Source organism: Prionailurus bengalensis, chromosome B3, assembly GCF_016509475.1.
Source record: "Prionailurus bengalensis isolate Pbe53 chromosome B3, Fcat_Pben_1.1_paternal_pri, whole genome shotgun sequence".
In the NCBI taxonomy this organism is placed as follows: Eukaryota; Metazoa; Chordata; class Mammalia; order Carnivora; family Felidae; genus Prionailurus; species Prionailurus bengalensis.
The window spans coordinates 73,142,032-73,153,109 of record NC_057355.1 but is presented as its reverse complement, the minus strand read 5'-3'; the positions used below and the strand labels follow the sequence as shown (position 1 = coordinate 73,153,109).

Sequence of the window (11,078 nt, the reverse complement as noted above, 5' to 3'; positions counted from 1 at the left end):
AGAGAGAGAGGGAGACACAGAATCGGAAACAGGCTCCAGGCTCTGAGCCATCAGCCCAGAGCCCGACCCGGGGCTCGAACCCACGGACCGCGAGATCGTGACCTGGCTGAAGTCGGACGCTTAACCGACTGCGCCACCCAGGCGCCCCAAGATTCCTTCTTCTTCCGCTATTTCAACAGTGATGAAAGTTGCCACTTTCTGGAATTGAGTTCATTTAGGTTTCTTTGCATCCTCAACTTTCTGACAGTTATTTGTTTTAAGCTAATTGGAAGCAGAGATTCACATATGTATTTTACATTAATAACAAGTTTTACTTTTTTTTAAATCAGAGGGATCAAATTTCTAATCTAATATTAACCATCAACGGCCTCTCCAAATCTCAGTTTTCATGGGAATAATAGTAGTACTTGCCGTAAGGCAGTACTATAACAGAAAAATATAAGGGCACGTGCCTGGTATGTGTTAGTGCTTAGAAAGTTTAATAACTAGGAAGTATTGTTATTATTCCATAATACAATTCATATTTTTTATAACAATGTGAGAGTGATGTGATAGTAAAATAACGTTCTTTTTTTTTTATTTGGATTTGTGCAGATTTGGAAGATATATATTTTTTAAGTGAGTTCCACACCCAGTGTGGGGGCTTGAACTCATGACCCTGAGATCAAGAGTCACATGTTCCACAAACAGAACCAGCCAGGTGCCCCAATTTTTGGAGAGTATCTTTAAAGCACAAGACTCTTAGCTCACCAAAGAAAAGGCTTGTGTACTTTGTAATAGCCCCAGAACCTAGCAAACTGCCTCTGTATAGCATTTCTTAAATAGATTCATTAACAAATGGGAATAATAGCATCCTACAATTGTATAATTCATTATTGCTTAAATGATATTTCTACTTGTATATTCTATATATATATATATATATATATATATGTGTATGTAACATTTTTGGAGAATATTTTTAAAGCACAAGACACACACATACACATGTATACATGCATACACAACATATATATATATATATATATACATAATATATACACATATATGTTTTATATTAAACAGGTTATATTTATATATGACACTTATATATAAATATAAGTGTATATATATAATTTATGGTATATATAACTGGAGAGGCTTAAGTTAATGACATTTAAAATTTCAGTTCTGAACTTGGTGAAGGGGATTAGAGAGAAGTTGCCTCTGTCAGAACGGACTAAGAAGATTAAGACAGGCAGATCTAGAAACACAACCATAAACGATGTACTTAATGCAAGCATACAAAGTGGATACAGGCTGATGGACAGGGCTCACAGGATCCCACAACACTAGGAACTTTAGATCACAGTAGAGAACTTACCCTGGGTGAGGAGGTTGAGGGGAATGAGTCAGGATCAGATCCTAACAGAAACATAATCCAAATAAAATTCAAAAGTCTTTGTATCCCCTCCCTGAAATGGTCTCCTTAGGGGTATCTGGACCATACTTGAATGACAACAGCCTCACCCCTTACGAGGGCACACTTATTTATGTAACTTGGTTCCTGAAATACCATCCTTCTATTTCTTGTCACATCATTGTTTTAATCCAGCTAAGTATTTTCTTCTAGAAAGCCAGATTTAGATGCTTAACATGCTTAGCCAGGTTCTCTTCATTCCAGAGGCATGTTGGTATTTAGCTGCCTCCTGTTGTATTGTTTTATTAGAGAATTCAGGAATCTCAGCTAAGGGTTCCGTGTCGGTTGGCTTGTTTGTCTAGTTTCCTTTGTAATTATTTGTGCTGGTGAAACAGCACAGATGTAAAAGGGTCATTTCCATAGCTTGTTATATCTCTATTTGTCTAGATTGGGTTTACTTTATGCAAAGTAAGATTGTGTTATAGTAAGAAGTCAAAACATTATAATTTTAAAGCGTTGGGATATTATTATTACAGACAACTGTGACATTTTCTTATGTAGGCTCTAAAGGATAGTGTCTTCAATACAATGACACTTGCTATGACCAAAACAGCTGAACACAAGAATCATCTTCTGATGACACAAATTCACCTTGAATAGATTTTCCTACCTATTGCAATGAACTTTGTTTTAACTCTTATTAAAATTAGGGTCTTGAGTAGAGATAGGCTGGCAAGGTTCTCCAGCTAAGCATATTACCTAGCTGCCCTTAAACTACTGTGCATGTTCAGGAATCCCTAAGCTCAAGCATTCACTCTGGAAATCTACAGTTATCTATGATGTGCAAAACTCTGTAAAAAGCACATAAACCAAAACAAGATATGATTTCTATCTCAAATTGCTTTCAGTTGGCAAGGATCAGATAAGTGGAGCAAATTCCATTTCCTGCCTATACTCCCTGTAGCCCAGGCCCAGGCAGGTGGAATTAGGAATCAGACAGGAAATAGATAGCTGAGGCATTTATCATTGAGCAAATAAACCCTGTTTGAATATCTTATTTCTAGTGTTTAGATTTATTTTTGCTGTTCCATCTCCCTCTCCCTTTCTTAGACCTGTTTATCAAGATGTTTAACCTGCACTGCTCAGGTATCTAACACCCGGTGTGAAGGAGTCCAAAATGTTAAGGAAGAAGGCAGTATTTACCTTCAGGGTTGGGTGCCCAGACATTCGCCTAGAACTTTCTTCTTTCTCATTTCATCACATTAGTTCTCTGACTTGCTTCAAGAAAGATTTAGTATTATCAAGCCTTGGAATAAATAAAATTAAGTTCTTTATTGATATATCTTAAATCTTATACACTGAGTTTCAGAATCAAAAAGTTCTCCATTTTGCCTGACATTTGAGTTATTTGAGAAATGATCTCTGGAATGTGATCAAATTGAAATTTATTTTACTGTGATTAATTAAATGGAGGTTCTTGAAGCTCATTGCCACTGCCTCTGCTGGCTTCCTTTGAACCTTTTTTTATTTTTGTCTTTTTTTTTTTTTCAATTTTGAGGCTAGGGTATGAAGGTAAAATTAAGGTTGCCCTGGCCTTGGAAGGGCCCTTTTCTCCCTACTCCCCAAGGTAAATAGTTTGGAGGTGAAGTGATGTGTTTCTTCAGCTTTTACTACAGGAATCTCATAGAGCCAAAGTAATATGCTTTTATCAGTCCTTGAGCTGAGTGGGGACAATGTAGAAATAAAATAACTTAGCTTTGCAGAGTGCCCTAAACACCTTGTCCAGTACTTGAGGGATACAAAGTGTAAGCACATTTTAAAAATGTATAATCTTTTGGGGGGGTGGTATTATAGCCATTCCTCATAGCCAGATAATTAATTCTGTGTAGAAAGCTTGGATGAGCCTGGGCTGTACCCTTTGCCAAGTGCACTGGTTTAAGTCACCTCACCTCTCTGAACCTTTGGGGTTTTCATCTATGAAGTGAGATTAACTCTCTGTATTTGGCTTGCTCACATGATGAGGAGGAGCAAATGGGATAACGCATATGAAAGTGCATTGCAAAATTAGGTGGTACAACTGAAATACTTTAAAAAATGTTAGGTAACTTATCAAAGGCAATAATTAGTGGCGGGGCTTTTCACAGAAAGGGAGAGATCACTCTGGGCTGGAATGACCAGAACATTCTTCAGGAGGAATGGTCTGAGATGGTCTCCAGGATTGGGAGGAGAAATGACGGTAAGTACTCAGGTCGAGGTGATTATGGGAGCAACGGGCTGTAGGCAGGGCTATTTAAGGAGGACAGCGATTCCTCCCCAACTTCATTCTTAAAATTTTTTTTTTAATGTTTATTTAATTTTGAGACAGAGAGAGACACAGCCTGAGCAGGGAAGGGGCAGAGAGAGAGGTAGACACAGAATGTGAAGCAGGCTCCAGGCTCTGAGCTGTCAGCACAGAGCCCAATGCGGGGCTCGAACTCACAAACTGTGAGATCATGACCTGAGCCGAAGTCGGACACTTAACCGACTGAGCCACCCAGATGCCCGCCCAACTTCATTCTTGAGTCAGACTTGATCTGCTGAAGCAGAAAGTTCCTGAGAAAACTGTAGAGGCCATTGAGATCCACAAAAAGAGCTTTAACCTTATTACCATAAACAAAGGGTGGTCACTGAAGGTTGTTAAACAGTGGATTGATGTGATTGATGCTGTTTTTGTTTTGTTTTGTTTTGTTTTAAAGAAATTCTTCACTGGGATATGGAGTAGGATCCAGGGAGGAGACGTTGGTAGTAAGGAGGCTAGTTAAAAGGCTGTTACAGAAAACCAGATGTGAGACGCTGAGGGTCTCATCTTGGGGCAGTTGTAGAGAGAAGCAAGCACTAGAAGGACGTTCAAGGCCACCTGGCAGCATGTTGTATTCCTGGAACTGGGAGCAGAGAATATTGCAATTATGTATCAGAAATAGCTAAGTCCTTTATTGAGCAAATATTTATGAAGACTCTGTTAAATGAGGGCACAGTGTGAGGGACAATGGGGATATGAAAATAGATTGTGAGTTGTGTTCTCAGAATTCAGTTAATGGGGTAAATAATGTATAATTTTTAAAACCTTATTAAGGTATGATACACATAAATATATAAAAATTAAGTGTAGAACTTGGTGAATTCTCTCAAAGTGAACTCACCCATATTACTAGCACCTTCATTGAGAAATAGAGCATTATCAACATCCCAGAAATCTCCCTTGTTCAATCTCCCGTCTATCTACTCGTAAAGATAACCACTATCTCTACTCTCTCTCAACTTAAGATTTCATAGATTAGTCTTATTTATTTTTGAACTCCTTTTGTGTCTGCCATATTTCACTCAGTCATATTTGTGGGATTCCTTCTATACAGCGAATATGGCAAGTTTATTCATTCTCTTGCTGTGTAGTCTGTTATCAGAATTTATCCTTGAAATTGAGGATGGATATTTGGGTTGCTTTCTAGCTTTAGGGTATTACAATTACTGATGCTATACATGTTCTTACTCTTGTACATTCCTTGTGAATGCGCAGGGGTCACATTTTGGGCGGGGGTATATACCTGCAAGTATAATTGCTGGACCTTAGGTTATGCATATGCTCAGCTTTAGGAGCTATTGCCAAATGTTTTCAGTTCACCAATTTACATGGCCTCTGGTGGTACCTGAGAATGTTGCCCCACGTTCTTACAGACACTTGGTGTCATCTGTCTTCTTCATTTTACCCATTCTGTTTTCTGGTGTTGTTATAGGTGTGAATTTTCAGGACCACAATACAAAGTATCAAGTGGCAAGAGCCAGGAAGGGTTAAAGAGTGACTGGAACGTTTAGAGGAGGGATTACATCTATTGTGTTTGATAGGAGAGCAAGGCCTTGTAAGGTCAGAATGATGACTATATATTCTCCAGGACCACTCTACATTTAAATAATCATGCTGAGAAATTATGAAATAGCAATGACTCGGTGCCTAGGCCACATCTCCCAGCAGCAAAATAGATCTCTTTCTCACCTGCTGTGCTCCACATTTTCCTTCCAGAAAATATGATCACAGGAGGTATAGCCAGGTTGCCAGCCACAGAGATGCAGAGCAGATGCCCTGTGCAATTGCAACAATGGATCAATGACCAAAGTAGCATCCATATTCCTGTTGATGAGCAGAGGAGAAAAAGGGTGTCTCGTGCTTTGGGAGTGGGTGATACTTTCTCCTAGTTTCTTGGAGCAGATTAGAAAGCTCATCCCACTCTCAAGAAAGCTTGCATTTTAACTGGATACAGGATGAGAGCATCCTGTTTGCTAACAATGACCTCATCTCAGGGAAAATTCATCCACCAGTCATATTTTATGTATATCAAAAGGTATTTACATACTCTTAAAATAAGAGGGGAAAAAAACCCCACCATAACCTGTAGAGATTTAGTGCCTCACAACTTATCTGTTAGCTGCATATTTGCTCAGAGGAAAAAAAATGCCATTTTCTTGTTAGCTTTTATCTTGACATGTGGAAGTTTCCTGGCTGTTCATTCCAGTAGCACTCAAGGTTGAAACCAAATCAGTTTGAAGGCTGGTGTGACTATTGCTCATGTCTTAGAGCATTTCTTCTTTGGGTGTCAGCAAATGCGAGGAAATATACCTGAAATTGTTTAGGTAGGGGGATAAAGTGGCCCTGCCTACCCCTGAGTAGACATAGGAGCTACTGTCCAGAAAGTTCTACTCAGTCCCTAAGTATAGGAATTTCCGTTGTGACTCAATACACATATTTCTGAAATACCTCCTGCTCTTCCAAACCACATACATTAATTACGGTGGAAATAGGGAAAACCCTAAAAAGTACAACTCTAGTCAAAGCATTACCAAAAACAATAGAAATCCCATTAAAAAAATACCAGCAGAGTGCAGTACCCGTTAGCACTTGCCCTTTTCATCACACTCAGGAAATTCTTTGAAGCCTTAAATATTGGGACTTGTGTTTTGCCTCTCTAGATATAGGTCCACGAGAACATGTGTTGCCGGTAAGATCAGGTTCACCAATATTTTTAATGCCATTATTCTTCATAAATCAGCAGGAGAGGCAAAGACAGCCGCATGATCTTTTTATCCTCACTCTCAGTTTCATCAGGTAGCTTTACCTTGAAAACCCTAGAAATTCTTGAAGCCACTAAAACAAACTCGGCTAACACTAAAGTAGAGCTGAGGCCTTTTTTTATAGTGAGAAATTTGTCCCCAATAGTTCTTTGATTTGAAATTATTATTAAGGTGCTTAGAAAAATCCATGAGAATAAATAAAACTTCCACATCATATTGACATTATACTGGTATTTACTAAATACATGAAAAGAGTTTGTTTTAATGAGATATATGCTGTAGCAAAACCAAAAATGTTGTGTCCGGCACTCTCAGTGAGTAGACATATTTGCTATATGAAAAATATTTGTTTGTATTTGGAAAATATAATCCCCATTTCGATGGCAAGTACCTGTATGTCTCCTGAAACAGCCACTGGGGCTCAGCTGTGGCTCTTCAAATATGAGAGCTGTATTCAATCAGAGAGCATATGAGCAACTTCAGGGTTCAAGAACATAAAAGATGGTGACTGGGTTTTTTGGCTTCAATATGTAGATATATATATATATATATATATATATATATATATATATATATAGACTTCCGTGGTTGCCAAATGAGTAAACTGCAGCTTTTAATATTGCATTGGGTTCTTCTTCAAATGAAAACATCAACAATTATGAAATCGAAGATTACAGTTGAATTCTGGTAAAAAAGAAGACAGATTTCTAGAATGTTCAAATAGTTAAAATATTGGTCACACGTCAGATTTGGGTCTGGCCAACTTCTGCTCCCAGCTGGTTATGTAACCTTGAATAAGTCACTTAACATCACTAAACCTCAATTTCGTCATCTGTCAAATGAGAATTTGGTAGTATCTAGGAGGGGGGGAATTTAAAGTGCTTAGCCCAGTGCCCATAAAACTATAAGCACCATAGGGGCGCTTGGGCAGCTCAGTTGGCTGAGTGACCGACTCTTGATTTTGGCTCAGGTCATGATCCCAGGGTCATGAGATTGAGCCCCATGTCAGGCTCTGCACTAAGTGTGGAGCCTGCTTAAGATTCCTCTCCCTCTCTCTCTCTCTCTCTCTCTCTCTCTCTTTGTGTCTCTCTCCCCCAGTCACTCTTGTCCTAAAAAACAACAACAGCAACAACACCACCACCACCAAAAACCCAAAAAGCAAAACTGTAAGCACCACAAATATTTAGGAACACAGTTCAATAAATGAATAAAATGATTTGTTTAAAAAAAAGCATAATTTTAAGACTTGTGTGGTATTTTAATGCACTATGTTATAAAATCCTAAAGGAGGAGACTCTGTTACCTAAACTATATTCCCAATACTTATTAAAATGACTGGCACATATGAGTAGGTGCCAAATTTTCTTGAATGAATATATATATAGCTTAGAATAATATCTTACTTTAGTATGTCATTATTTGTAAGGTGCATTTTCTCATATTTATTCAATTGCATATCCACAAAGAAACGTTAGTCCCAAATAAAGCAAAAAACAAAACGAAAAAATACCCAGAAATCTCTAACTTAAAATATATTCAAGTTTGAAAGAGCAGAGCTCCTGTACATGAGTGTTTTCACAAAAAGTGGAAACAACCAAAATGCCCATCAACTGATGAATGGACAAAGAAAATATAGGGTAGCCATACAATGGATTATTGCGCAGCCACAGAAGTACTAAAGTACTGATACATGGATACACCTTGAAAAGGTGATGCTGTGTGAAAGAAACCAGACACAAAAGGCCATTGACTATAGGATTCTATGTATAGGCATAATGATAATCTAAGTTTTCACCTACATTGCCTCCTTCCATTCCTAGCTCGAAGTAAAACTCGGGGTGCCTGAGGGTGGAGGCATCAGGTATCTGTTCCCTGGGGGCCGCGCCCAGCACAAGACTCTAACTAGAGAGAAATCATCATTCTCCCCTCCCAGGCTGCTCACATCCAGGGCCCTCCTGCCCCCCTCTGGGTTTGTGCTCGGCTCCCCCTGCAGGCGATCTCACTGTGCCTCCTAGGACGCAGTAGTACACAGCGGAGTCTGACATTCTCACAGAGCGTTTCTGCAGGTGGAAGGAGCCATCACTCTTAACAAGACTGGCGTGAAAACCGTGATGCTCTGCCCTCTGGTTTTCTGATAAGCTTTTCAGGAGCAATTGAGGAGCTTTGTTTTGGTACTGGACATACCAGAAAACAAAAACTGTGTAGCTACTCTGGTAAGTGCAATTCAGGGTCAAAGGTGTCCCCTCAAAGAGGGTAACAGAACCTTCTGTCTGGGTCACTGAGTCTCCATTGATCCCTCCTGGAAAAAAAAAAAGTTAAAGACTTTGTTATATTGATAATGTAAGGATAGTCTCCAGTTTGGCAGGGGTTAAAAGTCATCCTATAATCAAGGACTAGAACATCTTAGGAATTTTGAATAAATGTTACTTACTCAATATCAGCAAGATTGAAAGTCCTAAGTAGGAAGCAGACGGCATGGCCTGTGGAGAAGCAGTGGAAGGTTTCATTTGGGAATACACCCAAAGCTGAGAGGGTTGTTCCTCCAGTTTCTTGATCCTTTGGTGGAATCGCCTAGGAAATCTTGACTCCCGTGTGAAGCAAGCCAAACGGCCCTGCAAGGTCATATCACAGGCTCTAAAGAAAGACATATGTGCTCAGAAACACACGACGAATGTGTGATGAATTTGTGTCAAATGACTAACTGAAGGGAGCAGCGCCTCCCTGTGGTTCCTCTCTGACCTTGCAGGCTTCTTTACAGCTGTATTTACCCTGGAATGGAGTTTGAGCTGCAGGCATAGAAGGGAAATAGGTGTCTGGGGTGAGGGGTAGGCCTCCAGGAAGCAAACACCAAACACTTTTTGTAGACTTCAAGGTGGTGCCTGAGGCTGAGACAGTGGGTAATCCTCTGTCACCCTCTTTAAGACACAGGGCAATATGGCTCCTTAAATCTCCCTAATCCCAGCATCTAATGTCTGTTCTTGCTGAGTATTAAGCTAGGTTTAGGGTATCCTGAAAGCATATAAAAGAGCATGATTTGAGATGTTTGTTTGACATATTCCTCCGCTGTTCCCCTTGAACCAAGGGATTCTCTGCTGAGAATGTCCTCCCTTCTCTCTCCTACCTTTGCGTAAGTAACTTCTATTCATTCTTTAAGAACCAGTTCACAGGGAGGGGTGGGTAGCTCAGTAGGTTAAGCATCCGACTTTGATTCAGGTCATGATCTCATGGTCTGTGAGTTTGAGCCCTGTGGCAGGCTGACAGCTCAGAGCCTGCTTCAGATTCTGTGTCTCCCCCTCTGTCTCTCTCTCTCTCCCTCAAAAATGATTTTTTTTAAATGGATTTTAAGTGTTTTTTTTTTAAAGAACCAATTTACACACCATCTCCCTGGGAAAGGACTCCCCTGGATCTGCTAGGGCACTCTTAGTGCCCCCTTCTTTTCCCACTATACCTTGCACACATATCTACACTGTCAATACTGCACCAGATTAGAATCATTTGCGTGTTTTTTTTTTTTTTTTCAAACTAGACTTGGTGCTCCTGAGGTCACGAACTTAATCTTATTAGTCTCAGCAGCCAGTTTCTCAAACTATACAGGCCATTAGGAGATGCTCAAAAAATATCTGAAGAACGAACGAATAAATGAATGTGTGGATATGTTCGGTAGATACACTTTACTATGAAGTATAGTCTCTCGGGGCGCCTGGGTGGCTCAGTCGGTTAAGCGTCCGACTTCAGCCAGGTCACGATCTCGCGGTCCGTGAGTTCGAGCCCCACGTTGGGCTCTGGGCTGATGGCTCGGAGCCTGGAGCCTGCTTCCGATTCTGTGTCTCCCTCTCTCTCTGCCCCTCCCCCGTTCATGCTCTGTCTCTCTCTGTCTCAAAAATAAACAAAAACCTTAAAAAATTAAAAAAAAAAAAAGAAGTATAGTCTCTATGAGGGCATATGACTCAGTCCTCTGGTGTGATCAGCTTCTTCCAGAGTCAGACCCCAGACCTGAAAATCAGGTTCTCAGTATTTCTCAACGTTGAGTAAAGTACAGCTCTTCATATAAGGAGCCACTCTTATACTATTTTTTTAATATTAGGATGGCTTAATATAAAGCAAAATGAAATTAAATACAAATGTTTTCAGCTCCTAGGTCTCACGATTACAACACCAAACAAAAAAAATGCAAGCAAAATGTACAATTGATCAAATTCAAATTAAAAGAATGTGAAGGATCATATTTGCCCAAAACTAAAGGGTTGCTGGAGGCTGATTAAAAGAATACTATAGATTGTGTAGTTCAATAACTTACTTGATTGAAATGATTCGGAGCTTAATATACTATTGTCTAAATTATTATGTTTAGATATTACTAGTATATTTACTTTTCTATTCAAAATATCCGTTTAACCTGCCATTTTACCAATGCAAAATGACTGAATGTAATAAAACACCCCCAAAAAATCAGCGCTGAAAAAAAAATTTGCATTTACTGCTACTCTTACATCTACTGTATTGTGTGTTGATACATCTAAACAAGAAATGTGACTGATACACCCTCTTCCAATGGAAACATTGCGGTAACTGTGGGAAC

At 39.5% G+C, this 11,078-nt stretch overlaps 1 gene segment (V, D, J or C); it reads right to left on the bottom strand.

Moving 5' to 3' along the window:
* Positions 1–7,664: 7,664 nt before the first annotated feature.
* LOC122468847 lies at positions 7,665–9,160 on the bottom strand. The segment is given in 2 exon segments: positions 7,665–8,798; positions 8,931–9,160. Coding segments are annotated over 2 exon segments (600 nt in total).
* Positions 9,161–11,078: the final 1,918 nt, after the last annotated feature.